We start from the raw sequence: 23,074 nt of genomic DNA, 5'->3' as shown, positions 1-23,074 counted from the left end.
GACCCCTTAATACCCAACTGTGGCAGACAAGCTTCTTGTTCATTGGGAAAGGAGAAGCAGGAACTGGGCTATCAACCAAAAAGACTTTAATTACAACAAACTCTGACACACACACCACGGCTCCGTGCATCTCTCCCTCTCTCTCGAACTGGCATCCCCGGCTCCTCTTTATCCCTCCCTGCTGATTGGGCTGATTCAGCATCGGGTGTCCATCATTACTGACTGGCCACGCCCTCCTCCACATCACATACCCCAATGGAGGGGAGGTGTGTAGTCCTCCCGCCAGCCAGTCTTCCCCGCCTCCTGGGAATCTGAATAGGATGAGGGGAGCGAAAGAGAGAGTGGGAGAGCCCGAGAGAGAGAGAGCGGGGGAGAGAGAGAGGAAAAAGTAAAAAAAAAAAAAAAAAACTCCGGCTCTGCACTGCCTCCTGGTGGATGGCAGCGGGCTCCTCCACCCCTGGCAGATGGCAGCGGTGAGGATTCCATGACAGCGTGTCTTCCTCCAAACCCGAGTTTCGGCACCAGTGTGGCAGACAAGTCTCTTGTCCATCGGGAAAGGATGAAGTAGGAACCGGGTTATTAACCAAAAAGACTTCAATTACAACTTAAACACAACACAAACACTGACGCACACACAGCGGCTGCGTGCGTCTCTCTCGCTCGAACTGGCGTACCCGGCTCCTCTTTATCCCTCTCCTGGCTGATTGGGCTGATTCAGCCTCGGGCGTCCATCGTTATGGTCAGGCCACGCCCTCCTCCTCGTCACACCAACCCCAGACCAAAAACAGACCCCCTTTGACCCAAAACTAGATGCCCTAAGAACCAAAACCAGACCAATACCACACCCACTAATACCCAAAACCAGAACCCGTAAGACCCAAACAGACCCCCTAAAACCCAAAACCAGACAGACCCAAAACTAGATAAATACAAGACCCCATAAGTCCCAGACCAATACCAGACCCATAAGACCCTAAAACCAAACCCCTAAGACCAATATGAAAACCACACCCCCTAAGACACAAAACCAGATCAATACTAGACTCCCAATACCCAACCCCAGACCAAAAAAAAAAACTTAGACCCAAAACCAGACTAAGACCGCACCCACTAATGCCCAAAACCAGAACCCTTAAGACCCAAACTCAGACCAAAAACAGACAGACACAAAACTAGACCAATGCAAGACCCCATAAGACCCAGACCCCTAAGAGCCAAAACCAGACCAATACCAGATCCTTGTAGTCCAAAAGCCAGAACAATAATCAGACCCCCTAAGACCCTGACCAGTACTAGACTTCCTAAGACCCAGACCAATACAAGACCACCTAAGACCCAAACCCAGACCAATACCAGACCTCTTAAGAGCAGACCAAGACCCACCCTGCCAGTCCAAGAACCATTTTGAATAACTGAAATTGAGAAATATTAAATTTATTACAGCATTCATTTCAAACATTTACCCACTTTGTGCAGTGGCAAAGTAGCCGTTCAAAATCACTGAAATATTGCTTATTATTTGTAATGGTGAAGACACCTTGTTGACCTGTGCTTTAAGCAGTTATCACCTTTAGGACATTGGAAATAGATTGCAGTCTGAGACCATCGCCAAGACCCAGATCTATTTACATATACATTTAATTCTTTACATATAATTTTATCCAAAGAAACTTACAAAAGAGGAGTACTGCAACAAAAGCAATTCTTCCTAAGGGTACACAAAAATGAGAAGTGCTTCAAAAGTTCCAGAATTGCTTAGAAAAGTACAAAGGTAGGTTCTGGTGGGACCTCACAAGGAGTGTTTTTGAATTTCTGAATAAAGAACAGTGGCTGGCTTTTAGGGGGATGCATTGAAATAATATATGGCAATAAAAATGCCATTTTAAACCAACTGCTCACATTCACTTCAGATGTGTAGTTGTCCTCAGAGCCAAGTGCACACTTCTCTGGGTTGAGAATAAACATCTGCTCTGCCAAGAGGTAGAGTTCCTGCATGAGAAGCCCACGTGAGGGCTAAAGATGGCCAACAATGTAGACACGTTCATAATCGAAGCCCCTATTTGAGTTTCAGAAAGTGTCTTGAGGCTTCAGTTCTGAGCAGCATTAATATAGGGTGTAGCTTTTTTATGAGATATGAATACTGCTGATTTACCTGAGAAGTCAACTATCCTCAGGTTGAATAGGATGTAACATTTGAGAGAGTAAACCTTCACCTTGTCGCTTTCTGTCTTTCCACAGCCAGCGAGAACTGCCATGACTTCCACCCCATGTTTTTCACTCACGACCGCTCATTTGAGGAGTTCTTTTGCATCTGTATTCAGTTACTCAACAAAACTTGGAAAGAGATGAGAGCCACTTCTGAGGACTTCAATAAGGTAAGAGCAGCACTTTTGACTCATTGACTGAGACTCTGCAACTGTGTCTTATTCTGCATCACTCTCTCTTCCTAACATTCTTTGCCTCACTTCCTTTCTCTCATCTCTTTGTCCCCTCACACTAGTGGTTTACTAATATGGGTTTTTGAATGGCCGATGCCGATATCTAAAGAGCAGGGTTGCCAGTGGCTGATATGATGCTAAAATGTACTGTACATAATACAAGTTTATGATATTAAATAAGATGTACACAAAATTGCTGAACTTAAAGACTTGTTAACTTATTCATTTTAATTAACACTATTGGTCAAAATGTATGTGAACCCTGAACATACAGTACATTGACAAAATGGCCTGGCCGATTTGACAGTCTATCACAACCTCACACCACTTGGAAATGGCAGACTTGCTGAAGTTTCAGGCATTTGGTACAGGCAAGCTTTTGCCTGGTTATAGAGGCGGATGAGTTTTGCTAGGCTGTTGTTTGTGTAACTATGATAATCACCAAGCAAACTTGTCCCAGAGTTCTAGCACAGGATAAAAGTATCAAAATATTTGAGCGTAATTAAGATTCATGAACATGAAAACTCATTTCTAAAATGTGTCCCTGAAGCATGTCTCTCTAGACACTGTGATTAAATTCATCATGCTTTGTTTTTGTACATGAGCAGCACATCTGAGAAAACCTTGCTTTTGCCCCTCATCTATATTCCTGCTTTATTATAAATAGACTTGCTGAATATAGAGATAAAACTGCAGTTTAATCTGTGATCAGAACTCGACAAAACTGTCTGACAGTTTATCTTGCAGTTAGAAAAGTGCACAACAAACAGTAACTGTCTTAATCTTTACTGGAGGGATGAAAGTTGCAGTCAGTAGATTGATTTGATTCTGGTTTATCTTTTAATGGTAACAAGAAGTTTGAGTTAAGTTGGTGCCATGTTTCATGAACAATTACTCATAAACAAATGTGGGAGTTGTGTGCTCAATCAAAGTCCCTTTCAAGGCAAGTCAGTCCACTCAGCAGCCATCTTTTGGAACGCTCCCGAGTAGCTGTTTTCTATGGATACAAGTGATATGATAGTACAACTCCTATCTACTTGAATAGGGAAAGACCGAAATCACCAAAATAGCTGGTCAAGATTATGATCAAACAACTCATATCAAACCAGCAGTTACATTTGACTACAATGGTATTATAAATTGTGCTAAAAGATCACGCTAAAAAGCACTATTTTTCAGGCATATACGATCTCGGGTTGACTAAAAGGCAATTTCTGATCTAAAAGGCGATTGATACGGTGGCCGTGGAGTGCAAAACAAAACAAGTCTGAAAACACAACGGCAAACCAAAAAAAAAACAAAATAACAATTCTGAAACACAACAGCATAACAGGAAACGTAATGATAAGTCAAAATAGAAAGGGTAGGTATCATAGCTTCTCACCTGATTAGCTGTGTGGATGATACCTAGCCCTTTCTTCATGAATGGTTTACTGATTATTTGAAATCAATGCCAAAAGCTCAAATGTCTGAAAAACTTTTCATTTAGAGTGTTTTCTCACTCAGTAAAACAGTAACGGGACACTTTAGAACAGAAACGCCTTGTTGATGAGAGAGGTCAATGGAGAATGGCCAGACTGGTTCGAGCTGACAGAAAGGCTACGGTAACTCAGATAACCACTCTGTAAAATTATGTAGAGGTGGGTAGAGTAGCCAAAAACTGTACTCAAGTAAAAGTACAATTAATTGAAAAAAATAATTACTCAAGAAGTAAAAGTAGTGATGTTAATAATTACTTGAGTAAGGGTTAAAAAGTATCCGATTAAAGGATACTCAAGTAGCGAGTAACTAGTTACTTTCATATATAACACAATGGACATTTAATCTCCAATATTCCATACATACAATTTGGAATGCCCAATTCCCAATGTGCTTTTTTTAAGTCCTCGTGGTTGCGTAGTGATTCGCATCAGTCTGGGTGGCGGAGGACGAATCACAGCTGCCTCCGTGTCTGAGATCGTCAACCCACACATCTAATCACGTGGCTTGTTGAGTGCATTGCCACGGTGACATAGCGCGTGTGGAGGCTTCACGCCATCCACCGCAGCAACCACACTCAACTCACCACACGCCCCACCGAGAACAAACCACATTATAGTGACCATGAGGATGTTACCCCATGTGACTCTACCCTCCCTAGCAACCGGGCCAATTTGGTTGCTTAGGAGACCTGGCTGGTGCCACTCAGCACACACTGGGATTTGAACTAGCGAACTCCATGGGTGATAGCCAGCGTCTTTACCACTGAGCTACCCAGGCCCCCTCAATATTCCATTATTTAACATGTAGTCCATAATAATAATAATAACAATAATAACAATTTAATTATTATTATTATTATTATTGAAAATTATTTCATCTTTCACCCTCATGTTGTTCCAAACCTTAAGGAGATATCAGACAGAATGTTAGCCTTATAGTCACCATTTACTTTCACTGCATGTTTTTTTTTTTTTTCCCTCCATATTTTAAAAGGGAATGGTGACTAAGACTGTCAGTCTCTAACATTAACAAGTCTTACATCTTTTGGGTTCCACAAAATACAGAAAGTCACACGGGTTTGGAACAACATGAGGGCGGGGAAGAAATGATGACAGAACATTAATTTATGGCTGAACTATCACTTTATGCTTGTCAGATTTAGACGAATCTGTCAATTAGAAGAAAAGTTTGGACACCAGTTTCTAGTAATTATTACGGGGAAAAACGTGAACAATATTCCACAGGCCCTGAATGAATTCTTATTTCAGTTACAATATTTTCAGTGTAGAAAGAATTTAGATCATTAGTTCTGAACAGTAAGGGTAAACTGCAACTTATCTCTGTATTTGGAAGAGTGTTAGGTTTACTTAAGTTCAGAGCTTGTTCTCTGTTGTCCATGCAAGTGACGTTATCACAATCGCCACAACTCACCGCAACAAGTTTTCTTAAGCGGGAGCTGCTTCTAATCTTGAAATATCCACTTGTCTTGGTGTAAAATTAAGGTATTGTGTGACCAAAGTGTATTTTGACCGCATGCTGCTGCTGCTGCCATGATCTCGACTGGAGTGACAGAGCGCAACTGTAAAGTTCCGCTGTCGTAAAAGTCCCATTCAAAAAATCTCTCAATAAATTACACATTTATTAAAACTTATTTAATTAAAAGCAGTAATGTAATGAAAGGAACGTTGCACATTGTAACGTAGTAAAAGTAAAAACGAAAATTTACATGAGTAAGAAGTACCCACTATTAAGCCTACTCTTAAAAGTAAATTTTCTCCAAAAATGTACTCAAGTAAATGTAACAGAGTAAATGTAGCACATTACTACCCACCTCTGCAATTATGCTATGTTTTTCCAGTCTTTAGTCCCTGTTTTGGTGAGCCTGTGCCCACTGTAGCCTCAACGTTCTGTCTTGGTTGACAGAAGTAGAACACGACGTGTTCTTCTTTTGTTGCAGCCCATTCACCTCAAAGTTTGACATGTTGTGCATTCTGAGATGTTATTCTGCTCACTACAATTGGACAGAGTGGTTATCTGAATAACCGTAGCCTTTCTGTCAGCTCGAACCAGTCTGGCCATTCTCCACTGACCTCTCTCATCAACAAGGCATTTCCGTCCACAGAACTGCTGCTCACTGGATGTTTTTTTAAACATTCTGAGTATACTCTAGAGACTGTTGTGTGTGAAAATCCCAGGAGATCAGCAGTTACAGAAATACTCAAACCAGCCCGTCTGGCACCAACAATCATACCATGCTCAAAATCACTGAGATCACATTGTTTCCCCATTCTGATGGTTGTTGTGAACATTAACGGAAGGTCATGACCCGTATCTGCATGATTTTATGCACTGCACTGCTGCCACACAATTGGCTGATTAGATAGTCGCATGAATAAGTAGGTGTACAGGTGTACCTAATAAAGTGGTCGGTGAGTGTATATGTAATATTTCAACTTACATCTGCACAGACAATAAAGCAAATACATAACTTGCATTGTGAATATATTGTTTCCATAAAAATAAAAAAACACTACACGCAATGCAATATCCTAAACTGAATTAAAATGAAAAAATTAATTACAGTCTCTAAAGCATGAAGAATTCAGAATACAGTAGAGTAACTTTTAAAGAGTAGCTAACATTTCAGTATATTCATAATATTCTATTATTTCATGAGCTCAGGTTTTTCACAACAAGGACAGTAAAGTATTTTGTATGTAACCTACCAGTTATATGTTTGATACATGTTTAAATTAAGAAAATGTTTAGAATTTTTTTCTAAATGTTTGAATATTTGATTAAAGTTTGGTCTGTTACAGTTTGACGCACGTTTTTGTCATTTTTCACAATACCATCAACTAAAAGATATTATTTTGGTTGACTAAAATTATATGCCATTTTAGTCTGACTAAAATGAATGAATATGACATGACTAAATATTGACTAATTTTAGAATATATTTTCGTTAAAGACTAAAAAATATGACTAAAACAAAAAACTGTGTAGAAATTTACACTGCTGTCATGACTGTGAGCTTTTGTCTTTTGGCACATCCTCCATTTTGTTGTTTTTTCTTGAAGGGTCCTGTGAGACGTTAAAACGATTATTAGGCCGTACTATCACCATATATTGCACACTGCACATTCATACAGCGTTGATGGATCTCTCCATTCAGAGACTGTCTGTTTACAGATGACTGCATCTCACCACCCCATACCTCTATGCACACACACACACACACACACACACACATATCTAATTTTTATACGCACATTTATACACTGTTTTTCTCATCCTCCACTCTCTTTCTCCATGGTAGGCCTGTCACATCCTGTAAATATAGTGTGTGTGTGTGTGTGTGTGTGTGTGTGTGTGTGTGTGTGTGTGTGTGTGTGTGTGTGTGTGTGTGTGTGTGTGTGTGTGTGTTTGGAGCTGAGGAGAGCCAGGCAGGTTTGCTCTCGTTGGTGCTCTTGGGCCAAAAATTTGATGGGCAATGGTTTGCCTGTTTCCATGGCAACCACATTGTAATTACTCCCACTCCCGTAGATCTGCCATTGTGTGTGTGTGTGCGAGTGTTGTGTGTGTGTTTTGGTTCATAAACAGCTGTCTTATCCTCCCAATCAGCTCTGACGAAGGCAGTTACGACACCTGACCAAAAATGGCCCACTTCAGTGCATCCGAGCGCTGTAGTAGTAATGTAGTGACTCTGTTTAAGCTAGCACACAACACCCCTTCCCCCTCCCAATATCTTTCTCTCCAGACACCCTCCCATGTATTCAAACCATGTGATCACCCTTGCCACAAAGCAATTGGCTTACGCTGTTGTGGCGTCTGCCCAATCAGGATTAAGCGCTGAAATGGACATAAACTGAGCTGCTTGAAGATGCTCTCAGAATTCAGAATGCTGATCCTACGGAGGGGCATGAACAGCCAGACGTACGCTTGCCGTGGCTAAAGCTTGGTCCATTTTCATTAGCACCACACAGAAAACAATATCTGTTGCAACTGTTCATCGTTCTTTCCAGTCAATCTGGTCGTCCCTGAACCTGATCAAGGTTCTTCTCGGCTACACTGGGTTTGACCAGTGTGAAGCTTCGCTCTCAAACATGGAGGTGACAATGGCATGTGAGTACAGCAAAGCCTGGTCCCCACTGGAGAGCTTTCATCGGGTGGATGGAGAGAATAGGGGTGTGGACTGAATGGAAATGATAGAGAGCTGTTGTTTGCAATTGTGCCTGGCTGCAGAGAGCGAGAGCGCACAGATGGGGCAGGCTTTGTGTGAAGCTGCTTGTAGTAATTAGGTTAGAGGCAGATTTCAGCTTGCGATTAAAGAGGCAGCGATCCAGAGCCAAGCGCTCACTTCAACCTGCACTCTTCCATAGCCCAGCCCCTTCTTGGGTACTTATTATGAATGAGCGGTTTACTGTGTATGCCTCTTTAATTTCTTTATCATACTGTTGTATATTGACCTCTAGTTGCTCTACGTACTACAATTTTTTTTTTAAATAGTGCATGCATCCCACACAAAGAGAGACATGGTTTTTATGATAAACACTGTCCGTCCAGCATCTTTTATTGCAGGCTTTTTACAGGAAATATAGTTAATCTCCTTTGTATGTATGGCCATGTCCTTTGTGTATTCTTGTTGATTCAGTGCTCAAAGCATTGACCTTTAGTGGATTATCAAAAAGACAATAAAAATCCCACAGCACGTCAGAACGTCTTAATGTTGATTGATTACGGTAATATCGCAGGCAGCATTTTTTCAGAGCGCAAACCTGCAAGATCTCATAAAGTGAATGATGTCTAATTGTTTGGTTGTGCTCAGCATCCACACCCAAGTCTCCGGACCACAAACATTTCCCTACTCCACTTTACTTCTGTTTACACAGCAAGACTGAGGAGTATTTTATATATATATATATATATATATAATTATTATTTTTTATTTTTTTATTTGTTTCATTCATTTGCTTAATTTGTTCTTTCATTTGTACTTTTTACTTTTGTTCTTTCTTTTCTCTTTGTTTGTTCGCTATTTCATTCGTTCTATTTTCTTTCTCCATTTGTATGTTTAGTTTGTTTCTTTTGTTTGTACTTTTTTCTTTTTATCACTTGTTTGCTTGTTTGCTTGTATTCTGTTATTTTTCTGTTGTTTGTTCACTCTGGTTTGTTCTTTTTTCTTTCAATGGCTTGTTTGTTCGATTTCTTATGTTTTGTTTGTTTGTTTCACTCACTTGTTTCTTTTGTTTCTTTTTTTGTTTGTACTTTTTTGATCACTCGTATATTCGTTCTTTTGTTTGTTTGTTTGTTTGTTTGTTTGTTCTTTTTTCTTTTGATTTGCTTTTTCTTTTACTCAAACCGTGGTCTTACATTCTCAAATGCAACTCAGGGGTAAGGGCTCCTGAGACCTTAAGTGACCTTAATGCGCTGCATGCTTTTAGCATGCTCCACGCTGGCCCTCTGGGGATTTGAAAGAGTTTCTGCATGTTGTCTATATCTGTGTCTGTGTGGTCATCCTCTCTGTTTTAACCATTATTTGAGGCTATACACTTATGATATGATCTCTCTTCCTGGATGTTCCCTGCAGAACATTTGGCTATGTTCAGAAAGGAATACTATCTTACTGCTTACTGAAAAATATCGCCTACTATTGTTTTAATTGTATGTAAAACAGAATGCATTATCCAACAATAAATGTATCTGCATCAATAAATGTATCAGTTATCCAACAATAAATCAGTACACTGCATATTTTGACAAATATGTTTGTTAATCTGGGTATTCCATGCCACAAATAATTTGCATACTATCACAGTATACTGTATACTTCAGAAAAAGTAAGAGTAGTATGGTAGTACGCTATTCTGAACATAGCTCATGTCTTTGCTAAAATGTTAAAATGACACTATTGGAATCACAATTTTAGACAGAGGAAAAGAGAGTAGGAAAGAGATCCTTTAAATAAGCTTGACAGATGCCATCGCTCCATCACCAACTGCAGGTTGTACAGCCAAGCAACGATATCCACAATCCTGTGAAATATGCCAGGCCATGGCTTCCAACACTCAGCAAGCATTTAACAATCTGCTTCAAAACTAACGCTCCAGGTTCTGCTTTGTAACCTTGGCCAGGTCACAGATAAATTGAAGAGAGAATGGAATGGAGAGCCATTGTAGACTGCTGAGCTTTTTTGCCTACTTGCTTTCAGTTCCACATGAGATCAGATCTTCTGTTGGCTTTACCTGTTCCTCTACAGAGTCGATCCATAATGTCCCATCACAAACCTGCAGACCTCTCTTTCAGCATGCATATTCATGCACAGGTGTCTTATCCTTCTATCCAGCTTGTTATTCATAGGCTGAATCCCAACATTTATAACAATATGAAACTGTACTGGCTGCATCTATATCCATCACATGGTTTTGTGGTCAGTTTTCCCAGCAGCAATGTTGTTCAATTTTTCCGGCTAATGAGATCTATTTGTTTTCTTGGAAGTAATGTCTATTTCTTTGATGTGAATCATTATGAACTGTTATAAAGATCATTAAGGGGAGGAACAATACAGTTAGCATGTCGGTTGTGGAATGGATGAATGTCCCTTTTCTTTTTTGTACTTGATTACTCCAATGGTCCATAACAAGCAATATTAATGTGGAGATGGAGAAAAGACATGCTTCTCAGCATGCACTGCAAATTTTTTTCAGTTTCCTTTCATTTGTTTATGGAGAATAAGGTTTATTATCTAAACACTATTTGGATGATTGACAGGTTGTAAATGATCATTATCAGGTGATAGCACAATTGATGCAGTTGTGGCAAAGGCTTGTGTGTTGATGTGGAGGCCACAGATTGCCATAGCTGCTACGATGAATATGCATAATGGATGTTATCGTTTGATAAATGCCCTGCTGAAGAAAAAAAAACAAAAAACACTGGTGAACACTGCTTTTGCTGGTGAACAATACTGATATGCTGATCCACCAGCTAGACCAGCATTAACCAGCATAAACCAACCTAGACCATCATGGAAGTTGCAGGCTGGTTAAGTTGGTCTTTTAAGCATGATAAATAGGCTTGCAACTTGATCATTGATGACTACTGAGGCTAACTAGGCAGTCCTGTCCTTATTTTTAGAGATCTGTAGCAATATTAGCAAAGTTTGGGTTTTGACCCTAAAAACCATGGTTTGATCACCAGATTTGTCAGTTTGCAATCTGTTGACAACATCCAGTGCCTGTTACCAGTATACGTTTGAACAACATATGCAGAATGGTCTGTAAATGGCATATTTATTGAAGGTCCTGTGTCTGATATGTTGGAAAAAATATTATAGATCATGAATAAATATAATCCTATTCTAGTCTTCAACTTTGTTTGCAGCAAAGCCACTCATAAACTCATACAATGTGATTGATGTTCCCGAGAACATAAAAAAATAAGCTCTCCCGGTCTGACTGAGTCACATTCTGTGCATAATTAAAGGTAGGAAATAAATAAGACTATTAATTATGTGCTTACGTTTAAAAAAGAGAGGCACATATGCAAATTTATGATGGATAGTTGTGCGAAGTTGTAATTAAAATCGGACAGGAGCGATACATCTTGCGTGGCCGGATTTAGAGGCATGACAGTGATTTGATTGGCTGTTTGCTGCGTGGAGAGAAAACTGCTGAAGATACAAAAAGATGCCAGAGAACCAACTTGCAGAAACCTGGAGCCATGGCGAGGTCTGGCCACTAACTGCTGGTATCATGAGCTTGACATGGGCTGATGTCATGGGCTTTTCAGGGGTCGTATCTTGAACAGCACTGACCTGTATCATGGGGCTTAGGGGGACATTTTTGCATCCCGTTAGTCTATGTGCACATTCATCAGAAAGAATTCTTTGTTCATTCATGTAGTGTCTCTCTGGATTTTCAGCATCCTGTACCATGAAGGTTAGATTTTTAAGTTGCCATGTCAAATTGAAAATGGTTTTAAAAAAAAACCCTGCATTCTGTTCCATTCCTTTGCACACCTTCATGCTGTTTATGAAGACAAAAACATGCCCTGTATGTACAGTGCACCCCCTTAGACTACGAAACTGTAATATCTACATTATATTCACATAATATATGTCTCTGATTGTTTTATTGTTTTGTTATTGATAGTTTGCTAACTATAAAAATTATGTATTATTGTAGAATGTAATGGTCTAGTTAAATACAATTTAGTCTTGCGTAGCCAGACCTATGAATGCGGCAAAGCTCTGGGCTCTATAGCTGTTTCAATTGGCCAAGAACCGCCCATTTAGACTGGAAAAGCCTTCTAACTGACATGTAAAGCGACCAATCACAGTCAGATTTTTTAATTGCGGGATGTTTAGGGGCGGCATTATCAGAGATGTATCATATCATAATCAAAGAAAAAATTATTTATATAATGGCGCACAAGTCTCCGCGAGTGATTGCACACATAACACATGGGAGAATAGCAGAAAATGTGTAGAGAGTCTAAGTACAGCACAGAAAACCTCATTATAGAGAATTTCACAGACATAACTAAGTAAACAAAGCTGAAGATGCAGTTCTACTCATGGATATCTGATTCACTTTCTGCTAAATTCCTTAAACGAAACTCTGAATATCTTTAAAAGATTTGATGTCACTAACCTGGCAAACTTGGGTAAATTCTGTGATTATTGCATCCTCAAGTGTTCATTCTAGCAATGTGAAACCTTGTGAACACAACTCTGCTTCCAGGCAGACTTATAAAATGTCCTGTGTCTGTCTACTCATGGAAGTTCCATTGAACCAGCCAATCAGATTTGTGCTGACTGATCGAGAAAGCGTTTTCCAGTTTTGTGTACTATAAGCATCAGACGATTAGGGCACAGACTGTGGGCGGTCCGTTTTGGCTTGTGTATTAGAGTCATTAGTTTGGAATTGGTTTGGACCCCAAAGGACAAATTTGTATTAAACCTTAATCAGCCAGAAAATCCATTTGTTATTTGTTTCATCAGTTCTGCAGACAGCTTATCGAATATAAAATAATTAAGGGGTATAAAAATCCTTTAACATTATTTTTCAAGTCCCATGAAATCATGATTTTTTTCTTTGTTGTTTTCTACCTAATACAGATGTTTTGTTGACTATTTTACAGTTCATGTCAGAAGTTTACATACACCTAAGCCAAATACATTTAAACTCAGTTTTTCACAATACCTGTCATTTAATTGTAGAAAACATTCCCTTAAGATCACTACTTTATTTTAAGAATGTGAAATGTCAGAATAATAGTAGAGAGAATGATTTATTTCAGCTTTTATTTCTTTCATCACATACCCAGTGGGTCAGAAGTTCAAATACACTTTGTTAGTATTTGATAGCATTGCCTTTAAATTGTTTAACTTGGATCAAATGTTTTGGGTAGCCTTCCACAAGCTTCTCACAATAAGTTGCTGGAATTTTGGCCCATTCCTCCAGACAGAACTGGTGTAACTGAGTCAGGTTTGTAGGCCTACTTTGCTCGCACACGCTTTTTCAGTTCTGCCCACAGAAGTTCAGTTCTGCCCTCAGATTGAGGTCAGGGCTTTGTAATGGCCACTCCAATACCTTGACTTTGTTGTCCTTAAGCCATATTGCCACAAAATTGGAGGTATGCTTGGGGTCATTGTCCATTTGGGAAAACCCATTTGCGACCGAGCTTTAACTTCCTGGCTGATGTCTTAAGATGTTACTTCAATATATCCACATAATTTTCCTTCCTCATGATGCCATCTATTTTGTGAAGTGCACCGGTCCCTCCTGCAGCAAAGCACCCCCCCCCCCCCCATGCTTCACGGTTGGGATGATGTCCTTTGGCTTGCAAGCCTCACCCATTTTCCTCCAAACGTAACAATGGTCAATATGGCCAAACAGTTCCATTTTTGTTTCATCAGACCAGAGGACATTTCTCCAAAAAGTAAGATCTTTGTCCCCATGTGCACTTGCAAACTGTAGTCTGGCTTTTTTATGGTGGTTTTGGAGCAGTGGCTTCTTCCTTGCTGAGCAGTATCTGTGGATATAGATACTTGTCTACCTGTTTCCTCCAGCATCTTCACAAGGTCCTTTGCTGTTGCTCTGGGATTGATTTGCACTTTTCGCACCAAACTACATTCATCTCTAGGAGACAGAATGCATCTCCTTCCTGAGCGGTATGATGGCTGTGTGGTCCCATGGTGTTTATACTTTCATCCTATTGTTTGTACAGATGAACATTGCTACCTTCAGTCATTTGGAAATTGATCTCAAGGATGAACCAAACTTGTAGATGTTCACACATGTTTTTTTTCTGAGGTCTTGGCTGATTTCTTTTGATTTTCCCATGGTGTCAAGCAAAGAGGCACTGAGTTTAAAGGTAGGCCTTAAAATACATCTACAGGTACACCTCCAGTTGACTCCAATTAGCCTATCAGAAGCTAATTGCCTAAAGACTTGACATAATTTTCTGTACTTTTCCAAGCTGCTTAAAGTTAACAGTGTATGTAAACTTCTGACCCACTGGAATTGTGATATAGTAAATTAAAAGTTAAACAATCTCTCTGTAAACAATTGTTGGAAAAATTACTCATGTCACGCACAAAGTAGATGTCCTAAACGACTTGCCTAAACTATAGTTTGCTAATATTAAATCTGTGGAGTGGTTAAAAAATTTGTTTGAATGACTTCAACCTAAGTGTATGTAATCTTCTGACTTCAACTGTATATACATAAAAATATATAGATCCAACAGAAAATAATTAAAAACAGAAACCCCTCTCCCCAATTGTAAATAAATTAAAGGTACATACATTTTAGCATAAGATTATTAGTTTCACATAGTGAAATGTGACCGAAGTAACTTGACTGAATGAAAATGATCAGTAATAGATTATTAACATGGTTAAGAAATTTAATTTTGGTCATATTAACTGTGTTTCTGTGTTATTTTTTTGTATTTTCTAAGAGATTGCTTTGTGTTGTAACTCTCCTCTCTTCATAGCTTTTAATGGCACAGTTCTGATCCCACAAGCCCACTCATTTTTTTAAGATGCTTCGGAAACACTATAAAATTAAGATTAATCCCCTGTTTTTTGTGCTTGAGGGAAGCAGTATATTTGTTAAATGGTGTTTTGGCTTTGACATTTAGATGCATTATATAGTGCAGGTACCTTTGAGTATATAATAAAAGGTCTGATGTTTCAAAATAAATCAGAATATATGGTCCAATGCATAATAACAGCCATGGTCTTAAGAGCACTCTCAATTTTTGAACTCTCATGCGAACACGCACACATCCTTTCTTCACCACTGTATGTCAGTCTGTATTATCTGAAGGCTGACACACAGTGGGCGAGTGTGCTCTGTGCATTTAGAAGCTCGGGAGAGGAGAGGCGAAGGAAAGACAATAAGGATGGCAGGGTGCTTGAAGCCTCACACACTTCTCAATGAGGCAGTGACACACTTAGTCTAGATGTCCTCTGTTTGTCTAAAGAAAAAAGGCCCTTTTCCGCTTTATTCAAAAATATCACCACCCACTACATCGGCAGCTGAAATTTCACCACTCCCCCATGTCACCTCATCCTCACAAATAAAAGTCTGCCTCTATTTCAGCCATTACAACTTGACTCACAGGGGCTGGTAAAAAGGAAGTGAGAGAGCACCTTGGATAAAATTGATTAATTTTTTAACCGTGAAAAATTTGCGAATGTGCTGAAAAAATTGCTTCCCCTGCCATAAGGGACTATTTCAAGTGGAAACGTTGTCTTCTCCGTCTCCCCACCTGCAGCTGTCGAAAACCATCCCCTTTTGAATGAAGCCGTCTATTTCTACAGCAATCACGCCTCTCATTCGTCAGGCTTGGGCATATCAGCCTGGTGATTTGAGAGGGGGCCCTGACCTTGGCCCAGTCTTATCTCTAATTAAACCCTATCTAATCCTGCTTTGCGCACCAATGGCACCTGCTTACCAGGATACCAAGGAGGGGATGCATGCTTGAATGTCAACTGCATTCAGTTCCAGCTCCACAACTCATCCAGTGTTGCGCCACCAAGCTGTGCATATGATACATACAAGCATATGATCTGTAGCCCGAGGCTGTCTGCGTATGCCAACCCTTGTTTGTGATTTCGAGCTGGGCATTCATCAGGCTCAATGGGGAAGCTGTGGCTCTACAGCAGTCGGGCATTTCTGAAGGTTCTGTATCATATTGATGAAGAAAAGATATCTGCTGAATTGTCATGTCATACCTTTGTGCAAGACACATACCTTTGCTGGCTGTCACTTCCAGACAGAATTTGTTTCAAGACTCTCCTCCTGTCATCCATGTCCTCGCTCCACATTAAATTCAGTTCTTTGTCAAACAGTACTTCTCAACCAGGTTACCATGCCTCTGTTTGGCTAGCCTCCCCCAGGGTTCCAACACATCCTACACATATTCATATAGTTTTGTCACTGCCGGCGACTGCGCATTGTGAAACAAACCAAATGTTGACTGTCATGAAAGAAGCTCTGTCACGTACATTCTCTGCTCATCTGCTGTCATTTCTGCATTTCTCAGATGAAACATAAGTAGCAATAAAGTGCAAAATAATTTTTTTTTTTTTTTTTTTTTTGTTCCAATATTGCTGTAGTGTTAACTACAAAAACATTTGACACAGTGACAATGGTCGGACCGCAGATTTTTTGTTGAGTTGAAAATAGTCTTCAAAAGATATAATAATATCGCAAACGGTTATGCTTAATTAGCTGTGAGAGGCAGAAACCATAACTGCGGTTAAAATATGATTAATTGTGCAGTCCTAATCATGATCATCACAAACGCGCTGTGTATGTGTTTGTGTAGTAGATGACAGAGAGCAGAGCGATCTGAAGCGCATAGCACCTACAGACTGTATATATTTATCTAATTATATCACAGCTTTTTGGAGTTAATAATGACACTTGGCCATGTAATGAATTGTTTATCCGGTAAGAAACAACCATCAAAAACACACATAAACGGCAAAATAAAATCTTGATTTAAATGGACGTGTGAAATGGGGAAAAGAGACATTAGATATTAAAAGATATTACTACTGTTTAGTAATGTAATGTGTACTGTAATTAAATAATACTAGTGTATTAAAAAAATATATCTCACATCTGTGGTGATCTGTTGTGCAGCACTTCATTTGACAAAAATATTGTGTTGCTACAGTGTTGTTTCCGAATGTGAGAGTGTAAGAATTTTGAATAAAAGCACTTCATTTGGTGAAAATAATGCAGTTTTGTTGAAAAATTTAATTAATTAAAAAATATATATTTTCATATGATTAAAATTGTAATTCATTTGATTAAACGCCATTTTGATAATAAAGGCAGTGGGGCAGTGGTAGCTCAGCAGTTAAGGCTCTGGGTTACTGATCAGAAGGTCAGGGGTTCAAGCCCCAGCACCGCCAAGATGCCACTGTTGGGCCCTTGAGCAAGGCCCTTGACCCTATCTGCTCCAGGGGTGCTGTATCATGGCTGACCCTGCACTCTGACCCCAGCCTAGCTGGGATATGTGAAAAAGAAGAATTTCACTGTATATGTGCAAATGTATAATGTGTGATAAATAAAGAAAATTATTATTAATTATTATAATTAAAATGTAATTAAATTGACGAATATGTTATTCAGAAAAAAATAACCACCTAATAACCACAATATACATCATGACATCTTGTTTTTGCCTGACTATTACACCCTTTGGGCAATATAAAATGTCTAGGAAAACTGTGCCTTGAAAAGAGTGGAAACAATACTCCCCTCCTCAACACATGAAGGGTTTCCGCTTGTCCAGAGTAACTTCTCAATCCTTGCTCCTCAGGGGTGGAACCAACTTTCAACACCTGTGAGAACAGCTAACACCCAAATCACTTGCAGACAAAAGGCGATTTTCCACCATCGGGCCAAAAGATTACTTTTGCTGAATCATGCTGTTCTCTATTAATCCAGGCTCGTTTGCACAGTTACGGTGTCGTTTTCCATTGTGCTGCTGCGGAATCAGGATTAGAATGCACTGACTGAGCAAGTGACCAATCGTGAGTCGCCACATCACTGCAGTCGTTCCACCAAAATGGTTCTCTGTCCCGAGTATGGCTGGCTAATCATGCTGAGAAATCTTGGTTGGGAACAGCTTGTAATCAGACCGTACCAAACCGTGCTCAGAACCATTCGGTTAGATTTCCTGAAGTTGGGGCTATAGTCTCAAGACTTATCTACTTTAGATATCATACTTTCTTTACACAAAAACACAATAACCGCTAAATAAATGCACTACTAATATCCTTTAGTCATTGGCCCTGTCCCAAATAGCACATTTGATGTGGACTTGTGGTCCCGAGGGTGTCCCATTTTTTTTTACATTTATCATTCAGAAGGGTCCTCACAAATCTAACAAAAAATTGTAGTCCGATGATGAACTGACAGATTGCATCCCCATTGTCACCTGCACATTTGATCCTCACTTCAAACATCTTTAGTTCATCCCTGAGGCCATGAGAGGGGTCAACCGTAACCATCCGAGCAAGCTGCAAGAGGAGGCGGAACCGCTTGCAGCTACAGGTAGTCAAGACTAAGATTAATAATGTTCTGACACTTATGTTAACTTTTATCTACATTACAGCTCAGTGTATGCCTACCTGTTGTTGCACACTTGTCATAAAAAGGTGCTTACGAGGACATAACTTAATGGTTGATGTTTATTCCATCTGATCAGTTTACATACAAAACAACGCTCTGACCGTCAGTTATAATTTCCCCCTCATGTGTGAAAGCACTATGTGTACTTCCATGGCAACCTATAGAACCCCAGGCACTGTTAGCTGGCTACTTTATTTAATGCCTAATGGCATCTAGCTACTTTGATTTTAAGTTATAAATAACTACCTAAAACCCGTTAAATTGTGTAAAATATAGATCTGTCTATCGTGTACTGCATGATTGTACAGGTAGGGGAGTGGGATTTCTGTTGGGGGTGTGGGGTGGAATATTGTCACAAATAGTTTAATTCGACTCGAATGGCCTTGACAAGTCGACTAATAAAAATCTGTAGTATCGGACTATTCACAACAGTCCACACAACATTGCATCACCAAAGTGTGGGCTTTTAGGAGGATTACTAAGGCTTAGGGTGACATTTGGGACAGGGCCTATGAAGTGTTTAGGGAGTCATTGAATCTAGGTGTGTGGGAAGTAGTGTTTTGGCTAGTGTTTCGGCATTAACTTGCCATTTAAATTTTTTACGAGGTTGTATTTTATCTACTGTACATGTTTTTGGAGCTTCCTCAAATGTGATTTGTGCATTGTTTTGTAAGTCGCTTAGGTAAGAAGGTGTTTTCTAACAAAATAAATGTAATGAATTTCTCTCGCCTTGTGTGCAAGATTCTTGGGTTTATATTCTGCACCCAAGACTCTTGATTATAGATTGCGACTTTTTGGCTTTTTAATTATAAAGGCAGTTGATATCATCAGATTTCTTGAGGTGTTTGTGCAATCTATGTGAAGAAGGAATAGAAAATAATTGTTTGTTTGTTCACTTTTCTTTATTTTTTCAGCAACTTTTTTGTCTTTGAATGCAAATCCTCAGCCTTCATTTAAAGGCAATATGTGTCATTTTGTGTAAATTATAGTGACCTTGTGCTGTCATAAGTATGACAGTCTGGTTCTACATCCTGTTTGAACAGTCAGCAGGCTGATGTTTTGTCCTTTTATGATTCAAAATCTGTACCAAAATAAAGAAAAGATTGAGTCACATGGGGTAAACTCCTTGTGTTTGCGATTAGGGGTTCTCACTCTCAATGGGGCACATGGTAAATTGTGCATGGATCGCGGAGGGTAGCATGAGCCTCCACATGTGTGAGTCTCTGTGGTGTCATGCACAGTGAGCCATGTGATAAGATGCGCGGATTGGTGGTCTCAGAAGCGGAGGCAACTGAGACTTGTCCTCCACCACCCAGATTGAGATGAGTAACCGTGCCACCACGAGGACCTACTAAGTAGTGGGAATTGGGCATTCCAGATTGGGAGAAAAGGGGATAAAATAAGAAAAGAAAAAAAAGAAAAAAAGAAAAGATTGAGTCATATTGATAAGAATAAGTGTTTTGTTTACCTGAATGATAAATAACTATCAGTGTTTGTTTTTGTGTTATAGGTGATGCAGGTGGTGAAGGAACAGATCACTCGTGCTCTCACCATCAAGCCTAACTCTCTGGATCAGTTTAAGGGTCGTCTTCAAAATCTGAGCTACACTGAAATCCTCAAATTGCGCCAGTCCGAGAGGATGAACCAGGAGGACTTTCAATCGCGGCCAATCCTGTGAGTCTGATGCACACTAGATGCTGTTTAGTTATCTGACACACCCAATTTCCACATAAGTCTCACCCAGTTTTGGACCATGCCTGCACCTGTGTCTTACTTATGATTGAAAAGAAGCATAACTCATGGATATTCAGAAGAGTCTCCATTAAATAAATTGCCAGCTGCATTACAGTAGTATCATTCAGCTGGAGTGAGAATATTCCGGAATATTAACATGTAACAATATTAACATTAGTAACATAGAGTTATTTGGTAATGTTCATGTTGACCTTTCATAGCTTATCAAACAATGACATTTGAACTCAGGATGTAATAATATCACTCACAATTTCATGTTCTTTCAAGAAACATGTCTTGGTCTTATTTTACTCCAAAAAATAAAACAAACAAATTTGAAATTATATTTTGCATATAGAAAATTAAGCCTATATTTTAAGGCAATTAAGATTTTTCACATTTTGCAATTCTTTTCAGTTATTTACAGTTTCAGCTAAGCACATTTTACCCATCAATTCTCATTACCACAATCCAAGATGGTCATTGTGATATTATCATTACCGCAATGTGAAAAAATGATATATTATTTAAATTGTAGAGTATTTATTTATCATAGTAGTACTAGCCTGGTACTGCTTTTCATTTTCGCAGATTTTAACTTTTAAAAAATCATCCTACAACAGCATATTTAAAAAAAAATAATACAGCAAAAAAAATCAAATTAAAAAAATTAAAAATAAATACTGTTACGGTAATGAGAATCATTATTGAAAACAATGGGAATAGTAAAAGTAAAATGTCTCGGCGTGTTACAGTAATGAGAACTTGTGGGTAAAATGTGCTTAAGTGTTCTGAAAATAATGTCACAATGCAAAAAATCTGAATGGTCCTAAATGTAGGCATAATTTGTATTTATTCAAAATATAGCCTATTGTTTCCCTTCTGTATTGATTTGGGGTTTAATATGACCAGGACATTTTCTTGACAGGTTTGTGAAATATGTAACATGGTTCCATCTAGTCGCTATAACAGGAATATCAAATGTCCAGCTCTGTTTTTAATAGTATATACAGTTGTGCTCAAATGTTTGCATACCCTGGCAGAAACTGTGAAATTTTGGCATTGATTTTGAAAATATGACTGATCATGCAAAAAAACTGTCTTTTATTTAAGGATAGTGATCATATGAAGCCATTTATTATCACATAGTTGTTTGGCTCCTTTTTAAATTGTAATGATAACAGAAATCACCCAAATGGCCCTGATCAAAAGTTTACATACCCTTGAATGTTTGGCCTTGTTACAGACACACAATGTGACACACACAGGTTTAAATGGCAATTAAAGGTTCATTTCCTACACCTGTGGCTTTTTAAATTGCAATTAGTGTCTGTGTATAAATAGTCAACGAGTTTGTTAGCTCTCACGTGGATGCACTGAGCAGGTTAGATACTGAGCCATGGGGAGCAGAAAAGAACTGTCAAAAGACCTGCGTAATAAGGTAGTGGAACTTTATAAAGATGAAAAAGGATATAAAAAGATATCCAAAGCCTTGAAAATGCCAGTACTGTTCAATCACTTATTAAGAAATGGAAAATTCGGGGATCTCTTGATACCAAGCCAAGGTCAGGTAGACCAAGAAAGATTTCAGTCACAACTGCCAGAAGAATTGTTCAGGATACAAAGAAAAACCCACAGGTAACCTCAGGAGAAATACAGGCTGCTCTGGAAAAAGATGGTGTGGTTGTTTCAAGGAGCACAATACGACGACACTTGAACAAAAATTAGCTGCATGGTCGAGTTGCCAGAAAGAAGCCTTTACTGTGCCAATGCCACAAAAAGTCCTGGTTACAATATGCCCGACAACACCTTGACACGCCTCACAGCTTCTGGCACACTGTAATTTGGAGTGACGAGACCAAAATAGAGCTTTATGGTCACAACCATAAGCGCTATGTTTGGAGAGGGGTCAACGAGGCCTATAGTGAAAAGAATACCATCCCCACTGTGAAGCATGGTGGTGGCTCACTGATGTTTTGGGGGTGTGTGAGCTCTAAAGGCACGGGGAATCTTGTGAAAATTGATGGCAAGATGAATGCAGAATGTTATCAGAAAATACTGGCAGACAATTTGCATTCTTCTGCATGAAAGCTGCGCATGGGACGCTCTTGGACTTTCCAGCACGACAATGACCCTTAGCACAAGGCCAAGTTGAACCTCCAGTAGTTACAGCAGAAAAAGGTGAAGGTTCTGGAGTGGCCATCACAGTCTCCTGACCTTAATATCATCGAGCCACTCTGGGGAGATCTCAAACGTGCGGTTCATGCAAGACAACCAAAGACTTTGCATGACCTGGAGGCATTTTTCCAAGACGAATGGGCAGCTATACCACCTGCAAGAATTTGGGGCCTCATAGACAACTATTACAAAAGACTGCACGCTGTCGTTGATGCTAAAGGGGGCAATACACAGTATTAAGAACTAAGGGTATGCAGACTTTTGAACAGGGGTCATTTCATTTTTTTTTCTTTGTTGCCATGTTTTGTTTTATGATTGTGCCATTCTGTTATAACCTACAGTTGAATATGAATCCCATAAAAGAAATGTGTTTTGCCTGCTCGCTCATGTTTTCTTTAAAAATTATTACCAATTCTCCAAGGGTATGCAAACTTTTGAGCACAACTGTAGATAGTAGCTAAGGTCTAACTTATTAGCAAGATTCTAGTGTCCTAGCTTGCTAAAATCATTGATCTATTAGTCATTATTTAAAAAAATAGTTCACCTGCATGACGGGGGTTGTTTTGTTCTTTGGTT

At 39.3% G+C, this 23,074-nt stretch overlaps 1 protein-coding gene across 5 annotated transcripts in view; it reads left to right on the top strand.

Annotated features, from left to right (window-relative positions):
* The window catches only part of LOC127425490 (engulfment and cell motility protein 1-like), a 178,930-nt gene that overhangs the window by 137,715 nt on the left and 18,141 nt on the right, over window positions 1–23,074 (top strand). For 4 of the 5 annotated variants that reach the window (XM_051671552.1, XM_051671553.1, XM_051671551.1 and 1 more), the window contains 2 exons: window positions 2,239–2,375; window positions 20,097–20,260. In XM_051671552.1, coding sequence (XP_051527512.1) covers window positions 2,239–2,375; window positions 20,097–20,260 — 301 coding nt within the window. Of the gene's footprint in view, window positions 1–2,238; window positions 2,376–7,832; window positions 8,046–20,096; window positions 20,261–23,074 lie in introns of those variants that run through there. The other variant, XM_051671555.1, reaches the window with a different exon arrangement.

This window comes from Myxocyprinus asiaticus, chromosome 34 (assembly GCF_019703515.2).
Source record: "Myxocyprinus asiaticus isolate MX2 ecotype Aquarium Trade chromosome 34, UBuf_Myxa_2, whole genome shotgun sequence".
Lineage (NCBI taxonomy): Eukaryota > Metazoa > Chordata > Actinopteri > Cypriniformes > Catostomidae > Myxocyprinus > Myxocyprinus asiaticus.
The sequence above is the reverse complement of the archived record's forward strand: the minus strand, read 5'-3'. Positions and strand labels throughout refer to the sequence as shown.